This window comes from Panthera leo, chromosome C1 (genome assembly GCF_018350215.1).
Source record: "Panthera leo isolate Ple1 chromosome C1, P.leo_Ple1_pat1.1, whole genome shotgun sequence".
NCBI lineage: Eukaryota > Metazoa > Chordata > Mammalia > Carnivora > Felidae > Panthera > Panthera leo.
In genome coordinates, this window is record NC_056686.1 from 4,069,715 (window position 1) to 4,097,170 (window position 27,456).

Below are 27,456 nucleotides of genomic sequence, written 5' to 3' on the forward strand. Positions count from 1 at the left end.
GATCCAGCCAGGGATGGGGCCCAGAGACAGCGGGTGTGGGGGGCCGAGCAGGACAGTGGACAGGGGGGCCAGGCGGGTTCCCAGACTCACTGAGAAAGAGACCACAACACGTGAGGACGAGTGGGGTTTTGGGGGGAAAGTTAATGAGTTCAATTCAGGATAAATCACGTTTGAGGCGTGTGTGGAGACCCCAGAGAGACGCGGAGCTGGCAAAGTCAGCCGGGGAGCGAGCGGTGACCACAGCGATGCCTGCAGCACAGGGCCTGGACCCCACCGCCCAAGGATGGGGACGGGCACAGGGACCCGTCAGGGCCTGGTGTTTAGGGGCCACGGATGGATGGTCTGGACACGGCAGTCCTGTGTCAAGGGAGCACAGCGTTCACCGAGGCCTGGTGCGTGTGTCGGGTCGGGGAGACACGACGTGGTGTCCCTGGATCTGGCCACCCTGCGGAGCCCGGAGGCCAGAGAGAAGAGACGTCAAGTATTCGCACGCGTGCGGCGGAATTCGGCATTTAGGATAAGGCACCGTGAGACATGGAAAAGGTGGGACACGGGTCTAGACCAGCAGCGGGCAAGGCCTGCGTTTGGGGCCACGAGGAGCAGGCAAGGTTCTGAGGAGACGTGGCCCAAGACCCAGAGACACGGGGCTGCAAAGGTCAAGGCCACAAGTGGCCAGGAGTGGGGATCACGCACGTGGGCCGAGGGCCGGGTGGGTGGAAGCCATCCTGCCAGCCTGGAGGGGGAGCCCGCAGAGCGGAAGGCGCGTCCCAGCCGGCCGGGCGGAGCGGGAAGCGTCCAGCTGACGAGGCCCACTGGAAATGGGGGGCTGGGGCCCGTCTGCCTGAGGGGGGGCTCCCGCCCCAGCTCTTGCCTTCCTTCCTTTCAGCCTGGTTAACCCCCCTTACCCCTCAAGGCCAGGTTCACAGCCCTCCCCTTCGCAGCCGTCTCTGCTCTGTCATCGGAGACATCTCTTGACCCCACCTGACTCACTGGAGGCACAAAGGCAAAGGGCCCTGTAGGCAGCCGAGGCTCCTGACGACACAGCCACGCCAGGGGCCTCACTGCCACGGCGGCTTTGGTGAGCCCCCCCCCACCTCCAAGCCTGAGTGCCACCCCCACGGGGCCTTGGGCGGGCCTCAGGCAGGCCACCAGCCAGGTGGTGAGGAAGCATGCGGGAGCCTGACTCCCAGCCCACGTGAGGAAGTGAGGTCTTAGCTGCAGCGTGTCCATCACAGAGTTTTCCGGTACCTGCTCTTCTGGAGGAGCCACAGGAGCGGCGACTGTGGGGGCCGCCAAAGTGCCAGGCGCTCGGAGACCCCACCCTGCCCCCTCACCCTCACCCCACGGAGGGCAGGAAGCCCCGACCGCGGCCCCAGGAGAAACCAGGAGCAGCCTGAGCAGAGGCTCCCCGCCCAGAATGACGGCAAGTCATGTGCTGGACCCAAACCCAGGCGCCGCGGGACCGAATGTACGACCGTCCACAGGTGCCTCAGCCTTGCTGGCCCGGGGTGGGGGGAGGGGGGGGGGGACGGTCCTCAGCTGGTGACGGGGCGCAGAGGGCGTGCTAGCAGGTGCCCGGACACGCTCCAGGCAGGGCACTCACTGTGACTGGCCTTGCTAAGGAATTCGTGAGGCTTACTGCAAGACCGTCACTGTCCTCCACGGAACTCTGGGAGCATCGTCCGCCCGTCCGTTCGTCTGTTCGATACACAATTACCGAGTATCTCCCAGCCAAGCATCCTCACCACACACCCACACCTTCCCCATTCGCCACCTTGAACCTCTGCTGCTTCTGGCTCCCTGACTCTCAAGCAGCCCCGTGGTCAGCACTGGTCAAGGTGCTGGGATTCCAGCTCCGGACCCTTTGGTGCTGTGGTGGCAGCCCACGTGTGGGGTTGCGTGACAACAGCACAGCCCAGACACCTGCCATCTCTCTCTGCATGCCCGGGGCAGAGCCTGGCCAGGTGGCCGAGGCAGGGAAAAGGTCATGAGGCCCCGATGCCCAGCCCCGTGGCGTAGGGGTCTGGCCCGGTCCCCGTCGAGCAGGACGCACAGGCTACGGCTCCTTGAGAACCCCTCCCTCGGGAGGGTCCTCGGCCCCATTTTAGCTTGTGTGCACAGCACTAGGAGCTCCGGGGCGCCGTCCTCACCCCCAAGAGAGGACCCCCGGCGCAAAGAGCTGGTGAGGAGGCCGCCCCTGCCCCGTCTGCATGGACAGGGGAAGCCCCTCACATTTGAGGGGCGGCGCAGCCAAGGACGCCTGGCCAGGGGGCAGCCAGGCCGGGGCCCTGCTCCCCAGAAGGGGCTCCCTTGACTCAGTCTCTCCCGGGCGCCCAGCAGGGCAGGCGGTCACTCACCACGAGCTGGGGCACGGGCAGCGACTTGCCCTCCTGGCTCAGGGACACGTAGGTGAAGAAGGCGCTGGCTGCCCGGTAGCGCTTCTGCGAGTTGTCCACCACGGGGTCGGCGTCCACCAACACCTCGATTTCCATGGACTTGTTGCTCGTGAAGGTCATGCGCCCGGAGATGGTGATGACGCACCCTGCAGAGCACACAGCGCGTCAGCGGAGGGCACAGGCGGGGCGGCCGGGCCGGGTGGGGAGGGCACAGGCATCGGGGTTACCGGGGGCGTTAGAAGACGCCTGGTTACGCGACATCACTCTAATGCTACGAGGACGTACAGATGACGAGACATCACAGCGCCTCATTAGTAGCGGCCCCTGAGCGGTCACCTTTCTCGGGAGCAGGTGTTCACTTTTGGCATCTAGGTGAGCAGTGAGCTGAGGGGTCACTGGCCCCCTGCCCAAGCGTGGGTCTGTGCCCCCGGGGAGGGGCAGCGTCTGCTGGAAGGATGCCGGGGACAGGCCTGCCCGAGGGCAAGGCCCCAACCTGCTTTCAGGTGGCTGCACGGTGAGCTGGCTCCGTCCCTCTTGCAGGAGCGTCGAGGCCGAGTCAACCCACACTGTCTACACTGTGCCCTTACTGGTGCCACGCGGCTGCCCCACCGTGTTGGGCCAAGCGCCACCGAAGAACCTCCTTCTACCTCCCCTGGTCCCTTCCGTGCTCCCCAGCCATTGTTCCTGATGCTGGTCTAGTGGCAGCCTCGAGTGCTTGGTAGGGCTAGCCGTCACGGTGACCGTGGTCCTACATCCCCCAGAACCACTGTGCGCACTTCGGGCCCTGCCCTCCTACCCTTCTGTCCAGCAAAACTACATCTGCCCTGCCAGGCTCTCCGTCTCTCCGTGAGGCTTGCTCACGGGACCAGAGCTCTCCCCCGAGCCGCAGCCACTGCCTTCCCACAACACACCCATGGCTCTGTCCCTGGTCAGAGTCCCCAGGTGCTCACCACCTGCCTGTACCAGCGTGGTTTCGCCTGTTGATTATGATAAAGTCCAAAGCCATACGTTCCCATGACACCATGCCAGGTGTCCCTCTCTCTCGACTTCAGCCCAACCTCCCTGAGCTCCCCATGCCCCTTGGGTCACGAATATCCACCCTGGCAGCTGCTTCCTAACCTACAGTGGCTCTCCTGTTCGTGGGCCCTCACCTACCATCTAGCCTTGGCCCTGTATCTCCTGGAGCCCAGTCTTTTTCCTATAAACAGACTTGACTTGCCTCACAGGGTAACTACGGGGAAGCACGAGACGGGCCACATGCTGACCTTGGGCCCAGTCGTTATTATCGCCAGTGGTGGTGCTCTGGACCATGAGACGGCGCTAACCCTCGGGGACATCCAGGCGAAGGGAATATGCATGGCTTCCCCTCCACCAACATGTAGCCACAAGGGCTCCCCAACCCCCACGCCCCAGCACGGCCTCATTCCGGGCTGGGTTCAAGGAAATCCCTGCCCACGTCTGGCATGTAATGCTGAGTCCTGCTCCCTGGAAGTGCTGGCTGTGGGGACCTTTGAACAACCCCGGGGGAGCCCCGACATCCTAGCTCCAAGGAGACAGGCCCCACAAGACATGTTTAAAGACCCAGGAAGACGGACAAGTCAAGACAGCGTGGTGACTGTTAGAGGTGAGTGTGTGGGCAGACCAGAAGCAGGAGCAGTTATTCCATGTTATAAAGTACCAGAATGTTCCATGCCACATTCAGTTTCATACTTACAGGGAGTGCTTCATGCCGTGTACAGCCATTTCCGGGAGGGAAGGAAGGCCACATGGTCAGTGACAAGTGGCACTATGTGAGCTACAAGGGTAGAGTCGTGAACAGAGCACTCAGCATACACCTGTGCTGGGCTGAGACCAGGGAGCAGCACGTCAGGGTCAAGCGTCAGCGGGCAAGTCCTCCTGCCCTGGACGGAGCTGCCTATGTGACCAACAGGGACAGGCCACCCATAGGCTCGCCAGGCCCTGCCTGAGTTATGGGAGCCTCAGCACCCAGTGCACATGCAGGGCAGGTCGGGGGGGTATAGATGCCTCTCCTGGGGTCCCTTCTATCATATGTCCCCTCCACCCTCTGAGAATCTGTGCTTGCCATGTGTTCTCCAGAGAGAAACAGAACAGACTGATTTTGCTTAAGATTTCAGGGGTTCAGGAGACCCCTGAAGTGTCCTATCGTCCCCAAGTTGAAGGCCATGGGTTGTTTTTTTTTAAAGTTTATTTACTTCTTTTGAGAGAGAGAACATGTGCACACATGTGCATGTGAGTGGGGGGAGGGGCAGAGGGAGAGGAAGAGAGAGGATCCCAAGCAGACTCCGAGCTGTCAGCACAGAGCCTGACTTGGGCCTCGATCCCACGGACCATGAGATCACGACCTGAGCCGAAATCAAGAGTCCTATGCTTAACTGACCGAGCCACCTGGGCACCCCAGAAGGCCTTTTTTTTTTTTTTTTTTTTTATGAAAAAAAATTTTTTTTTAAATGTTTATTTATTTTTGAGAGAGACAGAGACAGAGCTCAAGCCGGGGAGGGGCAGAGAGAGAAGAAGACACAGAATCGGAAGCAGGCTCCAGGCTCTGAGCTGTCAGCACAGAGCCCGACGCGGGGCTCGAACCTACGGACAGTGAGATCATGACCTGAGCCAAAGCCCGACGCCCAACCGACTGAGCCACCCAGGCGCCCAGAAGGACATGTTCTGAACGACCCCATAGGTGCACATGTTTGGAGGAGGGTCACGCCCTGTGTCTGAGCGCACCTAGCACGAAGGAGGCACCCCAGACATGTCTGTGGGTCTACCACACCCAGCCAGGGGCTGTGTGACTTAAGGGGACCCGCTCACCTCCAGGGACCACCACTCCTATCTCATGTGGCCAGAGGTCACCGGGGGTAGGTGCTCACAGCCCAGAGAGTGGTGACAGCAGCCATCATGTGCAGGGTACTGGGAGACCCAGCACAAGGCTCAGCCTGGGCTGGCTCCCCCTTCCTGCCGATTCCTCGAGGCTCGTGCAAGGTGGTTTCTCACTGGATCCTAGAGGCCCCTTCACCACACGGAGGCCGGGCAAGGCTGGAGAGCCACCGTGCCGACGTGGTTTACTGGCGAGCATGGGGCTTGGACACGAAGCCAGAGGCATGCTGCCCGAGTGGAGGCCAGGATGCCCAGAGATCTCACGGAGATGGGGCGGCGAGGCTCTTTCCCACAAGGTCTGGCTCATTCCATCTCTCCCCCAGTACAGGGGCAGGACCACCCGAGACCGGGAAGGACCCCAGCCTGTGCTCCCGTCCACCTCAACTTGCCTGGGAAACTGCAGAGAGGGGGGCCTACTGGGCGCAGCAGTCACATGCTCAAAGGCTCTCCGTAGGGGGCAGCGGAGGCCGAGCGTCCAAAGAACTGACACATTGCCTGGGGACTTTTCCACTAGGTCACACGTCCAAATCCACCCAGAGAGTGGCTTGTTTATTTAAAAGACCAGGCATGGGGCACCTGCGTGGCTCAGTCGGTTAAGTGTCTGGCTCTGGGTCTCAGCTCAGGTCATGATCTTATGGTTTGTGAGTTTGAGACCCGCGTCAGGCTCTACACTGGCAGTGCAGAGCTTGCTTGAGATTCTGTCTCTCCCTCTGTCCCTCTCCCTCTCATGTGTGCATGTATGTGTATGCATGTGCATGCGTGGGTGCTCTCTCTCTCAAAAAAATAAAAAAGACCAGGCATGACCAGGTCAAGGGGGAAAACGGCACCTGCTGCTGGTGCTGGGTGCCACAAGCCCACCTAGGACAGGCTCCTGGTGTCAGGGCCTCTCTCCTGGCCTGGGGGACGGAGGCCAGGAGGGCGCACGGAGTAGTCCTCTGAGCTGCTGAAGTGAGAACAGCCAGACATTCCCAAAAAGCGTCTCCATGAAAGGCAGGCTCTCTGAGGCCCGGTGTGAGCCCTGGGTGGCCGGCCATCCCTTCAGGCTGCAGTGGCTGGGGAGGTCCCCGGGGGCAGGCAGCAAGCCGGGAGCCACACTGTGCTGTGGCCTCATCTGCAAACAGGCACAGGAGTAACGTCTCTTGGGGCAGTTGAGGAAATGGTGGGCTGCAAATGTGGCCACGGGGAGGTCACCTCCCCACATTAAGTATGTCATGGGGATGCAAGCCCGGGACAGAAATTTCCGGTAAGGTCTGAGTGTCCTTCCCTAACAGTCCTCCAGGAAAAGCCACCTCAAACCAAGCACAGAGTGAGCCCACACAACGCTGTTAGTGTCTCGGGTGGAGATTTGTACCAACGTGGCGATAAGAAGTCAAGGTTAAAACAAATAGCGTTTCTCTTTTTCTGTAGCAGGTGCATTTACACTGGCCAAGATGCCACTTCTAACACTGTCTAAATAAATACAACGGGCTACTGCATCAGCAAGAGAGATTTTACGTTTTCAGCCTGTGGGGAGCACAAGGTAACAGAGCCTTAAAACCCTGCCCTTTCTCTCCGGGTTCCAGGACGTCAGCAGCTCTGCCAGACCTGACACTGAGATGTGACCGCAGCAAGAGTGGACCCTGCAGAGGAAGGCCTGGGCCACAGCTCAGCATCCCCAGCACGCAAGCTTGGGCCGAGAGGCCGGGACTCAGCGGCGCTCACCGGGTCCCGGGACGTCGGTACACAAAGTCCCCTCCGGACCCGAGTTCCAGCACCAACTCTCTGTAAGAGGCTGAGATTTGCCTGGAAGCTCGTCACCTCTGTCGCCTCATTGCTAATCTCCCAAACCTCAGAGGTACCTGGTAGCAGCAGCTGGGGGGCTTGGGAAAGACTGAGGGACGCATCCTCTCATGCTGCCCCGAAACCCCCAAGAGCTGACCCCCTTGTCGTTCCCCTGTGTTATCTGTGAGAGTCCTGTCTACAGAGCTTATAGGCAGAGCTCAGAAATGACCTGTGTCAAGTGGAATGAACCGACTTGGACTGCAGGTACAGCAGTGGCCCCGAAAGATGTCTTAATCCTCTGAGCCTGTGAACTATGTGACCGTCCGTGGCAAAGGGGCTTTACAGATGTGGTTAGGTTAAGGATCCTGAGATGTGGCGACCAGCCTGCACTATCCAGGGGGGCCCGATGTCCTCACAAGGGTCGTCCTAAGCAGACGAGGGGGCAGGAGCAGAGGGTCAGAGAAATGCTACCCTGGTGACTGTGGAGATGGTGGAGGGGCCACAGGCCAAGGAAGGCAGGAGGCCTGTGGAAGGTGAACAGGCGAGAAACGGATTCTCTCCCAGAGCCTCCGGAAGGAACGGGCCTGCCCCCTGCCGACTCCGTGGTGTTATCCCAGAGACCCGGGTTGGACTTGGACCTCCAGAATTGGGACACAGCAGGTTTGCTGTCCCAGCCATCACATTTCTAGTAAGCAGTCACGGCAGCCACGGAGAATTCATACAGCTATCCACGCAGACGCTACGCTGGGTGACTTGAATGTAAAATCCAGTTTCTTGGGGCCGCTACTGACACTGCATCGTTAGTGACTATAAAATCAGGGGGGTGACACTTATAAAGCTCAGAGCATATTATTTTGAAAGGGTCTTATCATACATTTCTAGCACTTAACGTGACCTTTCCATGTTTGAAGCAGGATTCTACGACAACACAAAGAGTCTAGAAACGTGAACGAAGTTCCAAGTAAAAACAAATGAATCCCAAAGACAATGGGGCCAGGGTCCCGGCAGCCACACAGCCCCAGACCCAGTGGGCTTCTGAAGGGAAGTCAGTTTGCTGTTGCATCCAGGGCCCGGGAAGTCAATACCTGTGGTTAGTTTGCTAAAAAGTATCCGGCCAAAACGAAGGGACGGGACTGTCACGACTGTCGACTGTCTTGTAGTTTGCACGTTTCGGCCGTCCGTGTGGCGGTGCGACCATCGGATAGATATCTAACCGAAGCTGGAGCTTCTGTGAAATTCCTCTTGTGAATTCCCAGAATAAAGCGGAGCCCCCTGCGTACCACCAAGAGGCGGGCCCTGCCCGGGGAACCCCAACCAGGCCCCTGAGGTCTGAGCGGGTGTCCCTGCAGATGGCGTGCAGAGAGCACCCTGGGACCACAGGCGGCCTCGCGGGGAGGCTCTGCACCCAGATCTGTAGTGAGCCGCGGGGTCGTGGGGCCCTGCTCAAGGGGGCTCTGGGGCACCCGGCTTTGGGCTGACTGTCTATATGACTGTAGGGTTGATGGAAATTCCTCCCGGAACGTCAGACACCGGGGACGGAGTCCAGAAGGTCCAGAGACCAGCACTGCCCAGAACTTCCGGCGATAGTGGGATGTCCTTGCTCTCTGCCGTCTGATGCGGTGGCTGCCGGCCACACGTGGCTACTGAGCACTGGAAATGTGGCAGGTGCGACCATTTTCCATTTTGCTTACCTTTAATTAGGAGGCAAAGAGCCATGTGTGGCCAGCAATTGTTGCGGGGGACGCACAGGTGGGCGCTTCCCCCCCACCCCCCCCGCAAGGCAAAGCCCCCCAGGCAAAGCCCGACTGGCACTGGAGGCAGGAGGCTAAGGTGCCTGCCTCTGTCTCAGTTCAGTGGGAAAAGGGCCCCGGGCCAAGGCCAAGGCCAAGGCCAAGGCCAGTGCCAGGGGCCGGACTCCCCCGACAGCGAGGACGCTCAGCCACGTTTTCGAGAGGCTGGAGAAAGCCAGGAGGTCCACGCACAGCTGTGTGGGCCGGCTGCCACTCGGGCGGCCGAGGGAGCGTCAACGGTGAACGGCGCTGCACGTGACTGTCCAGGGGGGAAGCTCAGCACCGCCGAGGTGATGCCTGCGCCCGGACGGCCTGCCCTCCCGGCTCTGGAAGGGAGCAGCCCTGCCGCACGGGCGGTTTCCGGATCGGAAAACTGGGGATAAGTATAGTTCCTGGGCCGCGGGGCAGGCACAGCCTACGCCCCGCCAAGCGAGGCGTAAATCACCCTTGCGACCCCAGCTCCTCTGTTCCCGGAGCAGGGCTGAGCCGCCCGGAGTGGCGTGGCCCAGGGGGGCCGGCAGGTGCCCGGCCCCACCTCCCAGAGCCACTGCCGCCGCAGCGCAGCGGGGCCTGCGGGGATTCGGAAAAGAAAACAGAGGAAAAGAAAACAGAATAATACAAAGTTGCTCTTACCACAGCTGCGGGGCTGCCAAGCACTTCAAACGACAAGAACAGCTCAGCGCTCAAGCTCCAAAAAGAGCAGGGACAGTGTAGCTTTCTCAGAAAAGCACGGACATGGCGAAGTAACTTTGGCATTTCTTACATAACCGCTTTGCATCCCAAAGCATTTTCTAGACCGTCCCTCACTTCCCACCCAAGAGTCTGGGGACGCGGCTTCTCCACAACACAGCTCCAGCTTCAGGCTTTCCTGCCCACGGCTTCCCAGACCATGGCATCAAAGGTAACAATGTTCCTCTTTTACTTCCCTTCACAGCTGCCTTGGCATTCTAACGTCTCAACTTAAACAAACAAACAAACAAACAAATCAGCAATGGAGCAAGCGACCCAATAAAAATAAGTCCCCGGGGACCGCTTTTAGACGCCTGACCTCCAGAACCGTAAGAGAGGGTGCGAACCTTCTAAGCCACTGGTTCTGTGGTGAGACATTACAGCAGCTGCAGGGAGCTCACAAACAGGCTGCGTGCCTGGCTGGCAACGTGGCGACATTTCTGGGCTTTTCTCCACTGCGTCAGATCAACCTTCAGAGGGTGGGGGACGCCCCTCCCGGGGGGGGGGGGGCGGCCTCTTACAGCTGCGTCCTCCAGGGCTGTGCGTCGCAGAGATGGGAGGTGGCACGGCCCCGGGGGCTGGGCGCTGGCTGTGGACAGCGGCCACACCGTGACCACAGCCCTGGGGTGTCCACCGGCTCCGTCGCCTACATGTACCTTTTCTGTGAAATATCAGTACTTAAAAAATGGTCCTTGGGGGCACCCGGGTGGCCGAGCCCCGTTAAGTGTCCGACTCTTAGTTTTGGCTCAGGTCCTGATCTCACGGTACACGAGATCGAGCCCCGCGTCAGGCTCTGCGCTGACATCGCAGAGACTGCTTGGGATTCCCTCTCCCTCTCTCTCTGCCCCTCCCTGCTTACTCTCTCTCTCTCTCTCTCTCAAAATAAAATAAACTTAAAAAAAAAATAGTCCTTATGCTGATCTCATTTCACACTCGACTCAGGAACGAGTTAGTTCAGTGCCCAAGAAAAAGGAGGGCAGTTCCATGTTCTGCACTATAGTGTTGCCATTTTGTCATTTCCACACGTCTGGGTGTTGGGGCTGACCCCACCTCCTGCCACGCATGGGAACGTCACTGGTCCCTCCTCGGTGCCCCCATGCCGGAGAAGCGTGGGGCCTCAATTCTGTTCCGGGGGGGCTGCCCTCAGGTGTCAGGTCCCCGGGCTGGGTGCTGACTTTCCCGCCGTCTCTTGCAAGGGAAGGACTCACATTCATGTGGGGAAAGGGGTAGCGTGGGGCACAGATTTTACCCACCTCACCATTTTGTGAAAGGGGAAGTGAGCTAGCATCTACCCGGAACCAAGCTGTTAGGAGAGAAAGCATTGTAACGGGCTGAACAGTGGCACCCCAAAAGGTAAGTCCGTTCAGAACCTCACAATGTGACCTTGCTGGGAATAAGGGTCTTTGCAGATGCCCCAGAGTCAAGGATCTCAGGATGAAATCCTCCTGGATTCTCTGGGTGAGACTCACGTCCTGAGACAAGAGTCATCAGAAGAGAACAGGCAGACGAGAGAGGCCATGTGATGGTGGAGGCAGAGGGTACAGTGATGTGGCCACGAGCCACAAGCCACCAGAGGCTGGAAGGGTCCTCTCTTAGTCCCTCCGGAGGGGCCCTGCCCACACCAGGACTGGGGACTTGGGGCCTCCAGACTGTGAGAGAGTGAACGTCTGCTGTTTGAAGCCCCAGGTCTGTGGTCCCTTGTGGTGCAGCCCTGGGACACACACACCGCTGTGCAGAGCACTGAAGTCCGCCCCAGCCCTGGCCGTGGTGCAGAGGGCTGGGTTCCATGCTGCCGGCCGGCCTGGCTCTCCCGGCCCCCTCCTGGTAGGGCGGAGGAGATGTTGGATCACGGACAGCAGGAGCTTGGAGGCGGAGCTAGAGCCCCACACGTTTGGACTTCACGGGAATCTCAGCAGGTTTGCATCAGAAAATCAACGCAGAACGAGCGGGAATGTCAGTCTCCGGTCCCCCTCAGCGAGCTCCTGGCACCCCTGGATTGCCTACAGCCAGCAGGGCCCCCCCAGCCTCACGCTGCATGTCCCCAGAAAGGAGCAAAGAACGTGGGAGGACGGGAGCCCGTGACAGTGGCCGCACCTGCAGCGACCTCGGCCCCAAGGAACTGAAGACAACACGCGCCCATTCCGTCCCTGAAGCGGGTGTGGCCCTGAGCTGTCAGGACGGAGACCTTGCCTGGGAACGTCGCTGCGGGCTCTCCCACAGAGGAGCCCACAGCTTCACACGGGGATGTTCCTCCGGAAAACAACAGATAAGGTGTGACAGCGTCTAACAGCCCCTGGAGGACATTGGCACAGAAACAGACCAGACTCCATCACTGCTGGTTTGGCCCACAGTCCTTGACGTGCCAAATGAGACGTGACCCGAGAAAGCAGAGTGACCTGTCCGCTCCCCATGGGCGGCACGGGCTCCAGGCCAGGGCTGGGACACCAGCTGGGGGCCCTGGACAGGGACTGTGGGGGCTCAGCATCCGAGGGTGCAGCCGGGCGAGCCCACGCGGCCCACCCCTCACTCTGCCCACTGGAGGAAACCAGTCCAGAGGAGAATGTCCTGCTAGAAACTACAGTTTCTGAAAATGAAGACCGTTTTCTCTGCGTTTTGGAATAAGCGTATCTTTTTAGAAACGGAGGGTGTTCGTCAAGGCAACGCACACACGCGCGGCCCCAGCCGTTGCTGCGTGAGTCCCGGAAAGCACTCTCGGCTCCAAGTAGAGCCCACGGTGTTCCCTGAAAATCGCTAATTCCTACGGACCAGACGCCAATCATTCTCCATCCCCAAAAGTTAACCCTGGTCATATAAGGGCCTGAGGGTGAAGACGTGGGCAGAGGTGGGGGGGGCGGTGTCAGCCTTCATTCTCTGGAGGCTTCCCCAGCTGTGGACCACATCTGCCGAGCGGGCTGATGCTGAGCAAACTGGCTGATTCTCTAGAAAAGTCTCTCTTCCTGGTCGGTGGTTCTCAAAGGGCACTCAGGAGACACCGAACAGAGCAAGGTCACGGCCCGTAAAGGTGTCTTCCACCGTGGATTTTGAAGCGGCGTTCAACAATGGGGTTCTGGTTGCAGGGAGGAGTTCTCGAGAGAGGGAGGCACGGCCGCACACCACACCCGCGGCCCACGGAGGACAAGCCAAGACAGGCAAGGCCGCTCGCCTGGGGTAAATTCTAACAGGGCGCTGGGGTCTCTGTGGCAAACACCTACCAGTTACGAAGGGATTCCGCAGAGGAGAGGGAGCGGCACCGCAGACCTTTTCCCTCCCCTCAGAGCACCCAAATCCAACTCGGCTACGCTTAACGTGCTCCCGGCATGTAGGGCGGGCACACGCCTCCCCCGCCCCTCCCATTCCAGGACGTTCACTCGCTTGCCGTGTTCTGCGGGACAGAGCGTGGCCGTGCTGGCCCGGGGCCCTCCAGGGTCAGTGAGGCCTGGGGTGGGGGGTGGAGGGGGGGGCACGACAAGCACTGTTTCGCTCGCTCGGCGGCGTGCCTGTCATCACCCGCCACCCCCACCCAGGACCGGTCTGACCCGACGGCTCTCCCCGCGAAGCTGCAGTCACAGCAGGGCTGATCCAGCATCAATGCCAGGCTCTCGCAGCCCTGCAGCCAAGGGCTACATTTCTGGGGCACGGAGCCTCACCTCGGAAGACAACACACACTGAAATCACCGTGTCTCGGGAGGGGACGGCCGCTCCACACCAGCAGCAGCAACGCGGGACGAGCGAGATGAGCTGGCCCTGTCTCCTGTGGTGGCAAACGCACAGGGAGACAGCAGGCGCCGTCTGGGTGGCGGCCGAGTCGCTGGGCCTGGGGACAGGACAAACCCCAGCGCTGTCCCGGGTGGTACAGGCGGGCTGGCCCAGGACTGCGGTCCCTGGGCTTCTCGGTGCGGGTCCCGCCACTACTTACATCAAGGGTTATTCCAACGCCAGAGGAAACGTGCACAGTGGCGTAAAGTCTGCTGGCAACAGGCACCAGGACTGTGCACATAAGATGTTCAGAGGGCTCTGTTCGCAGAGCATTTTCGGAAGATGGGTTCACGGTGCGCTTTAGTAGGATTAGGGCCCCCAACACGAGTTATAAATAAGTCTATCAGATTGAAAAGTCAAATGAGCAAATCCTAGCCTCACGGATGCAACTACAGGAACAAAGCACAAAACTCTGGCTTCCTGTCTCTCATGGCAAATGGGCGGACACCAGGGCGCTGGCGGCGACAGGGGGTACGAACCAAAAGCGAACCGGCAGAGGGAGCCCGACAGCCAAAGGCCACCTGCCTTCCGTCAGCAGAGTCCCGTTACCTTTTCTGATCTTGTCGTGAAAGTTAATGGCGTCCACAGAAGCGGTGACTATGTTGGTCTTGCAGTGACGTGCGGCCACGATCCCAGCCACCTCGTCCATGAGCTTCATGGTGACACCTGCATGGAGAATGGCCACATGGCAGATGAGACGGGGGGAGGCTACTTCCCACCCCGGGAACAAGTCATAAGAGACAAAGCCCTCCCGCTACCCACGGGCAGGGCCCGCAGCCGGCGCTGGGTACGGGGGTGCACAATTGGGGCATGTTGAGCTTATGATGTAAACCCGGCTTCCTTGGGAGCTCTTGAAAATCACCACAGCTGATGGCCTAGGCCGCTGACAAAACGACGATCCTTTCTCTACCCTCTACAGAGATCACGTTCCTTCGGGATGGTTTTGTTACCAAATCCACCAGGATGGCCGCACCCAAAGTCAGATGCCAAGTGAGAACGTGGAGAATCAGGACCCTCACGTATCGCTGATGGGGATGGAAAGAGTGTAGCTGCTTTGGAAACAGCCAGGAGTTTCTCAAAAGGCTGACAAGAGTCACCATACGACACAGCAATTCCACTCCCAGGTATGCACCCAAGAGAACTCAAGGCTCGCGGTCTCACAAAAGCTTGTACGCGGATTCCGTGACAGCGTTACTCACGACAGCTCAGATGTGCATCGGCTGATGACCGGATGAAGACAATGTGGCACATCCATAGGATGGAATATTATCCAGCAAGAAAAATAACCCGAGCACGGACCCGCACTACATCACAGAGGAGCTTTGAAAACGTGATGCCGAGTGAAAGAAGCCGTCCCAAAAGACCAGATGTTGTAGGATTCCCTTTACAAGAAAGGTCCAGAATGGGCAAATCCAGAGAGGCAGAAAACGGATGAACGTTTGCCTAGGGCTGGTGGATCGGGGGGAGGCGGGGAGGGACTGTTAATGGGTATGGAGCTCCTCTCTGGGGGGATGAAAATGTTCTAGAATTGACTGTGGTTTGGTAGTGTAGCTGGGAACACACTAAAAATCGACGACTTGTAACTGTGGAGTCGTATGGCATGTGAATTCTCCAAAAAGCTGTTACGTAAAATGAACAAACAAGAAAAGCAGGCTCACAGAAGGTCAAGCTGTCTTCAAAACCTCAGGCTGCAGACATTCGCTCACTGCCATGCTTTAACTTGACGGGATCGTGACCGCACAGCCGCTAGTCTCCCCATCCCCAACTCTTGCCCCACCCCCCGTACGATACATCATACTTACTTCATACTTAAACATTGATTTTTTTTATTTTGAGAGAGAGAGAGAGAGAGAGCGAGCAGGGAAGGGGCAGAGAGAGAGGGAGAAAAAGAACCCCAAGCAGGCTCCATGCTGTCAGTGCAGAGGGCGATGGGGGGCTCGATCCCACGACCCTGAGATCACGACCGGAGCCGAAATCAGGAGTCGGATGCTTAACCCGCTGAGCCGCCCAGGCGCCCCCTATTTAAACATTCAAACTGTGTCTTGTCTTCGGCTGAGCTACAGGAGATTGCCAAGAGTCAACCATTTTTGACCTACAAAAGCAGCAGAGGGGTATCTATCAGAAATCCTAGAAGGCTATGTACATTCACCCTAGGATACAGAACGCCTTCTAAAAACCCGGAGAGAGGCAGAAAACAGACTCTACCCCACTCACGAAAGCCAGGCTCACGGGGGAAGCATGTTTAGGGTAAGGCTTACAGACTCGGATGCCAGTGGGGTCAGGCAGGCGATGTGGGGAGGGGAGGAGGCCGCTGCCCAGACCCGCCTACTGCCTCCCACCCCCAGGAATGAGGGGCCCATGCTACCAGCCTCCCGATGTTTCTAGGCAAGACTCAAACCCACACATTTATGAAGAATCTACCAATTTTTAAACATTGGTGACTAATTAAAACTCTCTTTACTGTGTGGGGAAAACAAAATATGATATAACTAAAAAGAATACAAGTCCCTTCCGTACTGGACCAGAGGCCTCGCACCAACACAGACGACGCTACTTAAAAGGAACGTGGGAGACAGAGAGGGGCCCTCTGCCTGGGAGGGGAAAACCTGGGGTCCCGTATACACTTCTCTCCACGTCTGTACACATTTGAGCATTTCCAGAACACAAAGGTTTAAAAAAATACGTTAGTGTTCCAGATGAAAAATAATGCTTTTATTACCAGGACTTTTTAAAAGAAGGTACTGCTACATGATGGTAATGATGAACGACCATGAGGAGCGGAGACTGAGCTGCGGCCTGCCATTTTAAAGGTGCCTTCAGAGATAACCGGTGCATCGATCTGGTTAGTCCAAGCAGGAAGGGATTGGTAGCCTCATTTTTCAAATGAACAACAGACGCTCAGACACACATTGGTCCGATGCCAGAGACTGCAGACAGAACGCTGGGGAAACGGCTCTTTTGAGAGGAAAGAACTGTCAGCACCAGGTTTTATCTCCAGGCGACTGGGGCTGGGGGCTCCGGCAAGGCCAGGGAGCCTCAGGCCTTCGAGCAGCTCGGCTCGAAGGTCTGAGACAAGGGGTCATACTTTGCTTTGCAAGGAGCCTCCGCTGGGTGGAGTTAGTATCGGAAACGGACACAGGCGCCTCCCCTAAGCCCACCCCGAGGCTCTGGGGCTTTCCTACCCATCCCAGGGGCCTCGGCGAAGGTGGGGCAAGCCCAGGCGTCCCCAGCCCAGCACTCCAAGGAGGGAAAACACAACACGGCACCCGCCACCGTGCTCCTCAGCATGGACCGCGTCCCTGCGGGGAGAATCAGTCAGCCTCTGCGTGAACCGAACTGCAGTGTGAGTGTGGCCCTGCATCACGGTGGTTCAGACGGCCTGGGACTGACTGCCCCATCACCCCTGCCTGGTGGGGACCCTGGGAGGGCAGATGGCCCTCTGAGTCCCGGGTTCGGCTACTGCAGGAACAGGAGGCGACGACATCTTCGCGCTGGACGAGCCCCGTGCTGCCCGGCAAAGCAGCTACCACTACGAGACGCAGGACTAGTGAAGGTCTGTGAAACTCAACACCTACCTAACTGGAGACTTTTTAGAGATCTGAGGTCTGAAAGAGACACAGAAAAGGAAAGAGAAGTGACATGTCCCAGAATGTCAGGAAACGGAGTGAGAATCACACACTTTGCTCAGGGGACAAGGGCGGAGTCCAAGTGACAGCGTCCCCTCACACGTGCGAACCACAGAGGGCACCGAAGCAGGTCTGAGACCCACGGACCGCCTCCTGACATGGTGTGGCTTCAGGGTGTGCACGCGTGCACGTGCGTGTACGTGTGGGAACGTATGCACATGGGGGAGGAGCGTGTATGTGCACCCGTGTGCGGGAGCTTACACATGTGTGGGCTGGAGTGTCTGGGCGTGTGTGTGTGTGTGTGTGTGTGTGTGCATGTGCGTTCGGTTTTGCCGAGGGAGAGCCCACAGACCGAGTGCTCCTGGGTCGGTTTGCCTCACAAAGAATTGAGCTGTTCCGGGGCGCCTGGGTGGCTCAGTCGGCTGGGTGTCCGACTTCGGCTCAGGTCATGATCTCGCGGTCTGTGGGTTCGAGCCCCACGTCGGGCTCTGTGCTGACGGCTCACAGCCTGGAGCCTGCTCCGGGTTCTGGTTCCAGAGAGGGAGCTCTCTCTCTGCCCCTTCCCCACTCATGCTCTGTCTCAAAAACAAATAAACATTAAAAAAAAAAAAAAAAAGAACAGAGCTGTTCCAACAGCTGGACAAGGGGCCCTGCTCCCTGGTTTTGAATCCAGAAGGCATTTTTCCATAGACTTACTCTAAGTACAATAAGTAAACCTTTCTTGAGCAGCCAACAAAAGCTCATTCAGTGTGAAGTATTATTGAGAGAGGCTGCATACGCCATGAAACACCACGGCACCGGCAAAAATTTACACTCAGAAAATGCCGATCCCGGAGTCTAGGAAGAGTTGGACCCAAGAACGGTGAAGAGGCAAGGTCTTGGCAGAAACTGGGGCAGGGGGCACCTGGAGCATTTTAACTAGGAGATTTCAGACGTCTGTAAACAGAACGTGTATTATGTGTGGCTGTCCTTTTCTCAGATGGCGCCACCGCCGGGGTCCTCCTGAGGAGCCAGGGACGAGGAGGATTTTTTGGGAGGAAACGGAGGAGGAGACACCGAAGTCTGGCACGGGAGGTGGGAATAGAGCAGAGAAGAAACAACGATGGCGGCAGCAAGCAGCCCCCGCTCAGCACGCCGCAGTCCCACGGGCTGGGTCGGCCCTGGAGGGAGCCAACTCTGCTTTGCTCCCTGATAAGCCCTCCGTAAACACTGAGCGCAGGAATGAATGAATGAACACCGACGCTCCCTGGACAGCAGCCCTGTGAGGTAGGCACATCATGGCCTCCAGTTTTCGAAAGACACAGCACTCGCTTGGGGTAGAGCGGGGACCAGCCCCTGGTCACGGGGTGCCAGAGGCCACGCCACGCTGCCCCTCGATCCAGGACCTGCAACCCTGAGATTTGAGGCGGCATTCCTAACCGAGGCGGGATACGAAGAGAGAGCAAGACCATGGTGACAGGTGGGGGTGGCAGTAAAATTAGCGGGTGTGGGTGTGGAAGGTCTCGAAACCAGAGCTGCCAGCCGTGAGCCACCAGGCAGTGTCACCAACTTCAGGGTCTGGGGGGCGGGGAGGATGGTAGGGAGGAGGGAAAGGCAGAGTCTGAACTGGAAGTATGTTTGGAATGCAGGAAGTACCCACAACCAACTTCTTGTTTATAAGTCCGGAAAAGCAGAAGCCATTAAGAATAAAAGAATAAATGGACAAAGGATGTACTCAGCTCCTTCAAACTGGGCTTTGGCCCAGTTTGCAGGTAGAGATTCCCCAAGTGACTTCACGGTTATTCAAAATATTGCAGGATCCAGGGGCGCCTGGGTGGCTCAGTCGGTCAAGGGTCCGACTTCGGCTCAGGTCATGATCTCACGGTTCATGGGTTCGAGCCCTGTGTCGGGCTCTGTGCTGATGGCTCAGAGCCTGGAGCCTGCTTCCGATTCTGTGTCTCCCTCTCTCTCTGCCCCTCCCCCACTTCTGCTCTCTCTCTCTCTCTCTCTCTCTCTCTTTCTCTGTCTCCCAAAAATAAATAAAATGTAAAAAAAAAAAAAATTAAAAAAAAATATTGCAGAATCCAGAGCATGTGTTGACCAGGAGAGGCTCCGAGCCTGGGACAGACTCCGGAGAAAGACAGGAGCAGCTGGGTGACCTCCTGCTCCCAGATGCCCCTGTCAGCCCCCAAGCTGCATCCCCAGACCATCTGTATCACATGTGACATGGAGGCCAGCACCAGGTGGGGACATGCCTGACAGTGTCCCCGCCCAATTCGGAACCTGGTGTAGAGTGCTCAGGAAAGGGTCGTGCTGAATGAATGAATGAATGAATGAATGAACGAATGAACGAAGGATCACCAGCTACGGATCACATTCAACTCAAGGACGCTGCTCCAGTCGGAGCCGTAGGGTCCGTATTTGGGTAACAGTCTGGTCCACCGTCGCTCGCTGCTGAGGCCACAAGGGCCTGCTTATCTGGTCCAGAGCCAGCTGTGTCAGGGGATCTGTCAGATAAGGCTGGTCTTCAAAACTACCTGCTACGTCTGCTGAGGGTGACATTTAAAAAGATAGCCTCCCCCTGACCCCAAGAGCTAGCATACAAATCTGAGCTGGGACAGCTGCAAACCTCACACAGAATGCTGGCATTTTATAGCCAAGGCCGCTCATGGATGGAGTCCACAGATTCTAGGACCCAGATTGGGGCACAGGCATGGTGGCAGCACGTGTGTCTCTTAGGAGATTGTGCCCCAAATTGGGGGTTCAACCCGGGTACCGGGAACAGTGACTCACAGAGGCAGTGGGCAGTCAGGGTGGGCAGCAATACCCACACTGCAGGACAGGTCTGCTCTGCAGGGGACAGCCGAGGGGGGTGGCAGGGTCCAAGCTCCAGGAAGGCTGTCCCCTGGACCAACTCTGCCCACGTCCGTCAACCCATGCCTCTAAGGGAGGCCACGGCAGGCTCGACAAGAAGGGACGGCGAGGCAGACTCTAGGGCTCACTACATGGAAAAGCTCTGTCCACAGCTCAAGTGTTTGGCCTTGAAAAGAGAGGTCTCCTGGCGCCCACAGCGTTCGAGGGAAGCGTGGCATCAGAGCTGGAGGCAGAAAGGTCTGCCAGAGAAGACAGGCCTCGCTGGCAACCTGCCCGCGGCTCCTGGAAGCCCCCAGCGTCTCTGTTCTTACAAATGCGTACTTCAGCCGCTCCCAGACAAGGCAAGGATGCCGTGGTCCTTTGGGGTCCTGCGTGTCAAGTGACTTCTGGTGTCCACTTAGAGGGAAGAGAGCTGATCTCGTAAGAGTCGAGATTGTAATAAGATGCTGATTTCAAGCTGCCTGTCCCCTCTTCCTGGTGGGGTGAGGAACAGCCCTGGACACAGCACTGAGCGGGGCTGGTTCTGGGACATTCTCGTTACCTGCTGCTAAGGCAAAATGATGAGGTCACGTGGCCCGTGCAGAGAGAAGATCACGAAAGGCCTCATCCCGTCCTGACACGTTTGCAAGGCCTGTTTCCACAAAACTCAGTATCTATGATGGAAGGCGCCATAGGTCACAAGCCATGTGTCCACTGAGAAAAGTACATTTTGTTAAAACCAAACAATACCCTCCCCAGTGGAAACCCCCCCTGACCAGTTCGCAACTGGTGTCCCCCTAACTTTGCTACTGGGCCCTCAGTCTGGCCAGAGAAGCCAAAGCCACCAGCCGTCCTTGACACTGTCACCACCTCTTGTTCGCTCTTCAACACTTAAACTCCCAAGTGCCCGAGCCTTCCCCAAAGTGCCTCTGCCCAGGGTCCCACTGGAAAAGCTTGTCAACGTCTTCCCATTTAGGTACAAGAGGTGCTCCCGGTGATGGGAAAATCGCTCTGGCAAATTACAGTCTGTCATGTGCTGTCCTCATTACCCAAGCTTCGCCATTTAAAAAATGACAACAAAATTGTAGACGTGCTGTCCTTGGACTCCACATCCATTGCAGGAATCATGGGAAGGCAGAGAATGAGACCCGCTCGGCCCCCAACATACAGATAAACATCGGGTACCGGAGATATTTTTGAATCTAACATTTAACTGCTCAAGGGTTTTTCAAGTATCGACAGCGTGTCGGCTGGCTTAAAAATAGAGGCTTAAATTTATTTTCCCAGGCCCGACTGGCGGACTGGGTCACGCTCGCCTACAAACCCGCAGCAGCCGTGAGCAGCTCAGCGCCCAGAGCCACTGCCTGCGCTGTGGGTGGCGATTTGAGATGCCCCCGTTTCTATATTTAATCCCAACTGACGGAGTGTGGGTGCCAGCCTCCTATATTAAGAAAACAATAGTAAGTTCATCCTATTTTCACTGGCCCACCCCCAGTAACGGCAAGGGGTAATTCTGAGAGCCCGTGGGGTGACAGCCTCCTGAGACGGTCTGGCTTCTCCCTCCCAGGTTCCCAATGTACCTGTGGTCATCTCTGTGAACCAGGGCCAGGGGCAGGGGACTATTCAATGAGGTAATTAATAAGGATTCTTTTTGGCAACTGACACACAAGGTGGTAAAGATGGGTTTCTGATGCCAAAGTGTCAAAAGCGGGAACTCTGGCGGGGGCCTCAGACACAGCCCAGGAGCATCCCAGACCCAGGGAGTCAGGAGAAAGGGCTGCCCGGCCATGCTTTACCCCTCACCCTCGGTGTCAGGGGACTCGAGAAGGTCACAAGCGAATGCGCCTCCTGCCGTTTGAGAGTCGACGCTTCCCTGTTCTGAACAAGGCAGCAGGGAAAGTGGGGCAGGCAGACTCCTGCCCCAACAGCCAAGGGAGACTGGGGATAAGGTGGCGGTCCTGCGCATAAATCCCCTCGGTGCTCCCCACTTCGGGAAGGGCAGGCCGAGGCCTGGAGTCCACGCAGGGCAAGGTCGCGTCTCTGCAGGCCAGGCACCAGTGCGGGTCAGTTTCCTCAAAGGAAACACTCAAGTCGGGGTGAAGGGCTGCAGAGCTGGGAGCCTTGTCAGGTCAGAGTCATGCTCAAGATACTGAACAGGAAAGCCACTGTTAGGGGATATCCGCGCCCCTAGTGATGCAGCGAAACAGGAAGCGAAAGTTAATTAATCTGGCACCAGAGACAGAAGATCCCAGTCCACTGGCAGAGGAGAGCATTCTGACGCTGTATGGCTGACCGGGTTTCTCCAGCAAAACGCTCTCACTTCCGGAAGAAAAGCGGGACCGCCGGCCAGCCACACACGTCTCTCAGGCTGGAGGAGGCCACTGAGAGGGCCAGGCGGCCGGAGGAGACCCGTTCCCGGGGTGGACGTCAGCAGGGTCCTCACCGCCGCCAGCCCCGGACGGCAGGAGCGGCACCCGGGGTCTCCTGCCCCGCTCCCCACGGCCGCCTGCCTGGACACAAAGCTGCTCTCTGCGGCTTCGGACGCCGAGAACGACTTTTGCAAAACCAAAGATTCTTAGAAAGTAAGAACGGGGAGGAATGCGGCCGTCACCGGCACACCTGTTGGCCGCATGATGACGAAACTGAGACCCAAACCCGCATTCGCGTGCTCACCTCGGGGCCCCACGAGGCCAGTTCCCCAAGAGTCGGAAACGTGCCTCACTCCTCTCTTTTCTCCCTCCTCCCCAGCCAAGGCCTCGACACACTGTCTGCCACGCAGCAGGGGCTCCAGTTAAATGAGGCCACAAAACTGGAAAGGAGCATCTGTGCCTTATTCTGGATTTTGCAGTGAAATCAATTCCTCCCACAGGTGCTGTTTCCCAATGGAAACCAAGCAGCAAGAGCATCCGGGCGGGAGGCCTCCTCCTGCACCTCGTCTCCCAGATGTCCTCTGCTTGGGCCACCAGGCTTCTCCCTGCCCGTGTACCACCTACCTCCCTCCCTTCTGCCTTCTCCCTTAGGTGCCAGCTAAGCTGTGTGGTCCCCCAGCCTTGGGACCCCCGGGAGCCACGCGTGGCCCCTTGGCTGCCTGATGTTTGTGCGGCGTGTACGAGATCTGTCTCCCGCCGCTTCAGGCGGGCGGCGTCAGCGTGGTGCTCTGCCGCGACCCTGGACCTCACACCCCCTCCCGCGCTCCTCCTGCGGGGCCGCCTCTGCTGCCGTGCTGTGGCCCTGCTTCCCTTGCAGGTCTACTCTGCTCCAGGCCCTGCACTCGGTGCTGGGGATGCAGCCGTGAGCACGTCACGCCAAGTCCCCACCCTGTGAGCCTGCGCTCCGGGAGGGGTGGGTGGTGAGCGCCTGTGAACACAGACAGCAGGTGGGGGTGGGGTCTACCTAACACAGGGTGCGGTGAGGGGGTTGGGGGGGGGGGGTGGACGGTGTGGGCAGGGTCCACAGCTGGAAGTGCCCCAGGTGTCCTGGGACTGTGAAGGGGGAGAGCAAGGCAAGAGGGGGGACAAGATAAGGGGGGTCGGAGAGGCACAGGGGAGGGCCCTCCTGGAAAGCCTCATGAGGACAGAAGCGGCACAAATAAAAAGATCTGGTGTCTCCTGGGAGTGAGACAGGAGCCACCACAGGGTCTGGAACAGGCTCGGCTTGACCGGATTTCTGGTGTAACAGGCTCGGCGAGGCTGCAGCATTGGGAAAAGAAGTGGTTCAGGGAAGTCGGGAGACCAGGCAAGAGGCCATTTCCCTGGTAATGGGGACTTGGCGGGGGAGGGCGGTGGAGGAGGTGAGAGCTCACATTCTGGTATGTTCTGAAGGTGGAGCCCAAAGGACGGGTTGATAGATGAGGTGGGGAGTCCGCAAGAGAGCCAGCCAGGCCACAGGAGATCACGGGGATTCTGGCCAGATCACCTAGGGGATGGCCTGGCTGCCACTACAGGGGGATGCCTGGGAACAGGGTCTGGGGGACCCAAGGACCCCAGCAGCCATCCCAGGGTGGGGGGTCCTGAGGACTCAGCTGGAGTCCAGGTGAGTCCCAGAGGGATTCCCAGAGAGAGAGAGAGAGAGAGAGAGAGAGAGCTCAGGGTGCAGGGAGGGGAGGAAGGGGTCTGGGGAGGGAGCTTGAGAGGGGCCGGATGAACTGTGAGTGCCGAGAAGGGCTCTCTGGCTTTGGCTCTGGCAGGTCAGAGGGCTCCTCAACAGGAGGGAGGTGCTGGGAGCAGGTTCGAGAGAGGATGACGGGAGAGACAGGAGGGACAGAGCGCAAGCAGCTTGCCGAGAAACCAAGCTGAAAGGGGCAGTGGAGGCATGGGGCACAGGTGGGCTGGGGACACCACTCTGCCAGGAAAGAGATGACTGGCCTCCAGTTGGCCCGAGGACACCAAGGCCACTGTGACAATGGAACATCAGCGACTCTGAAGACAAAGGTTTTAGGGCAGTCATGACTCCATCATTCATTCTTTTTCCAGCTGCAGAGCTGGGAGCCTTGTCAGGTCAGTGAGGTCACTCTAGAAATCAGGGGCCCCAGCCCAGCCGGTGCGCACCCGCCTCCCCCAGACCGCCAGAGTGCGTCGGAGCTAGGGGTAGGGGCCCCAGCGGTACACTCACTCGCAGACTCACGACAGCACAGGACAGAAAGGCCCTCGCTCTGGCCCCTTCTTCTCTGAAACAGCAGCATTGGCTCCCGGAGCCCATCAGTGCTCACCCTTACCATGCGGGGCGTCCATTCACTGTTCTGACGACACCCGGGGCCGGGGTGCAGGCATGGCTGAAGCTGAAGAGGCAGCCTCAGCAAAGAGGCAGAGTCATTCCAGTCAGTGACCACCCCACCCTCAAAACCAGGTGCCAGGCGGGGTGAGGCAGAAGGCGTGGCTCCCCCACTGGACGTGGCCTGCACACAGGCCTGTCCTACGAGTGGGAAAGACGCCAGCCTGCCAAGTGGGACCCAACCTGGCAGCTTGGTCTAGGGACACTGGAGCTCCATCCGCAGTCTGACTTACTGCCTGCGATTCTAACAGAGAAAAACTGCCAATAGCTTAGGACCCCCCTCCTGGACTGAGAGCCTGTAAGCTCCCTTCCTCTCCCAGCTTTGGGGTCTTTCACAGGGTAAATAAAGAGGACAAAAATAGGGGCACCCGGGGGGCTCTGTCAGTTAAGTGCCCGACTCGATCTGGTCTCAGGTCACGATCTCACGTGCCCCACGTCCGGGTCTACGTTGGCAGTGAGGAGCCTGCCTGGGATTTTCTCTCTCCCTCTCAAAATAAATAAATAAACTCAAAAACAGAGGACAACGATAATTGGCTGTAGGAACAATGTTCTCCCTCTTCCAGCTTTTAAGTAGTAGCATGAAGCAGGGTGCTGGGCGGCTGTCGTAGGGACACCTGGCCGACAAAAGAAGGTTTCAGAGCTGGGAATGGTTTTCAAAGGCAGGAAACACACTCTGGGCGCTGGATCCAAGCAAGGTTCACCCTTCCCGGCTGTGTCCTCTCCCCCAGGCCGTCCCGACCAACAGAATCACCGGGCAGCTCCAGCAACTGGAACACCTGGGCCTCCCCATGGCCTCCGGTCCTACTGGTTGGGCCCGGGCATCTGCATTTTTGAGTGCCCTGGTGATCCCCGCGGGCAGCAAGAATGAGACCACAATCCACAACCTCTCAGGATAGTGGACAGACCAACACTGTGGGAAGGATGAGCCGGCCAATGGGGCAAAACCCCTGAAGGGGGCAGGAAGAGGGTCCAAAACGCAAACGGAGGGCCGACCCCACAAAAGCTGGCGAGACTGACGGGTAAGACCAGCTGCAAAGGCTGTGCTGGCAGGGGCGGGGCCTGGCAGGGGCAGGGCCAGAGCTGCAGGCATCTGATTCCATCTCAGGAGCAGCGGCTCCCCAGCGAGGTCCCCCGACCTATGGGTGCTTGGGGTGTTCAGGACCCGGTGGGGGGTGGGGGGAGGGCACAGCCATCCAGAGCAGTGGCTGCAGAGGGAGGGTTTGTTAAGCACAGCACGGGGAGGGGGGCCCGGAAACTGCAGACCACACAATTTGTTATTCAGGAAGGCAGACAGCAGGAAGATGGTGGGAGGGCCCTGGGCAGAGGCTAGAATGAGCAGTGAGGATCGGGGAAGGGGGACAGGCAGGGGTGTGGCCAGACTCCCTGGATTTCTGAACGGGAACCTCAGAAGCCGTAAGGTGACGCACCAATGCCTCCAAGTCCCTGGGAAAGCATGCCAGACACAAACTGCAGATAAACCACTGAGCCCCCGAGAGAGTGCCCCCCATCAGTTCTCCCTTTCTTCTATAGCAACTCCAGTGTTCGACAGACGCATCTGGCCAGCTAGACCCACCAGCGGACGTGAGCGTTGGGTGCAGTTTCCCGGGAGCCCAACTGCCTCTGGGCGGAACACTGGTGCCACATTGTGCTGCCGCCCGGCAGAAACAGGGCCACCCCAGGGACAGCAGACCGAGGCAGAGGGAGCCTCCACGCGAGCCCCTGACCTCTCACAACTGCATCATTACACAGGACACAATAGTCCTCTGTCTCGTGGAAGCCACCATTTGGGGCCTTCAGCCCAGCAGCTGAATCTTTAAAATTTTTTTTTAATGTTTTATTCATTTTTGAGAGGGGGGGAGAGAGAGAGAGAGAGAGAGAGAGAGAGACAGAGTGTGAGCAGGGGAGGGGTGTGGGGGGGCGGGGAGACACAGAATCCGAAGCAGGCTCCTAGCTCTGAGCCGTCAGCACAGAGCCCGACGCGGGGCTGGAACTCACAAACCGTGAGATCATGAGCCGAGCCGAAGTCGGACGCTTAACCGACTGAGCTGCCCAGGCGCCCCTGAACCTTTAACCTGGCTAATACATACCTTTCACGGGAAGCCACTAGAGGACGTGTTCCACCTAAACCAGCAAAGAGGAAACGGGAAGCTCTAGGAGTCTGAGCGCCTGGCCCCGGGGAGCCGTGCAGCAGGTGCAGGGAACGGGCGGGCCGGCTTGGGTGGGGGGAGGGCGCTCTCTCCAGGGAAACGCGAACCGAACGACTGCCTGGCGGGCAAGACTGTACTGAGAAGCATTTTACGGAGGCACGGAGGCTTAGCTGGGTGTTCAAAGTCGGTGGAAGATGAGGTGACGAGGAGGGACCGCGGTGACAAAGCCACACGGCGACGCAGGCGTGGCGCTCTGCCTGGCGTGGCGCGGGCGGTACTCACGCCGGCGGAGTCTGGGGATGATGTGCCGAGAGGCCCGGGGAGACGGAGCCACAGACATCCGAGCAGCACAGCCAGAGTGCTGCTCAAGCGAAGCGAGGGCAGGGGCAGCTGGGTTTGGTTAGAGGCCGTCTTGGACCCCCTTCCACAGAATACCTCGGTTTCAAATAATTAATTAAAAGTTTTTTTAAAGTGCCAAAGGGAAAAAATCCAAGGCCGCCGGAAGTTCAGAAGTGCAGAATTCGTGCGGAGGACACCTCCAGTCCGCCCTGAGCGGGACGCTGGGCCACCCCCCAGGGAGCCCCCCACTATGGTCGTGGTCGGGCTGGTGGCGAGCAGAGACACCCCCTCCCGGGGAACGGCCCACAGAGGGCCAGGCAGGGAGCAGCCCAGAGGAAGAAAGAGGCACAGGGGGCGCCTGGGGGGCTCACTTGTTAAACGTCTGACTTCAGCTCAGGTCACGACGTCACGGTTCATG

The 27,456-nt window shown here is 58.5% G+C and overlaps 1 protein-coding gene across 3 annotated transcripts in view; it reads right to left on the reverse strand.

Moving 5' to 3' along the window:
• The window catches only part of ACOT7 (acyl-CoA thioesterase 7), a 100,574-nt gene that overhangs the window by 13,569 nt on the left and 59,549 nt on the right, over nucleotides 1-27,456 (reverse strand). For all 3 annotated transcript variants that reach the window (XM_042951079.1, XM_042951078.1, XM_042951077.1), the window contains exons 7-8: nucleotides 13,874-13,990; nucleotides 2,358-2,542 (exon numbers count right to left, since the gene is read on the reverse strand). In XM_042951079.1, coding sequence (XP_042807013.1) covers nucleotides 2,358-2,542; nucleotides 13,874-13,990 — 302 coding nt within the window. The remainder of the gene's footprint in view (nucleotides 1-2,357; nucleotides 2,543-13,873; nucleotides 13,991-27,456) is intronic.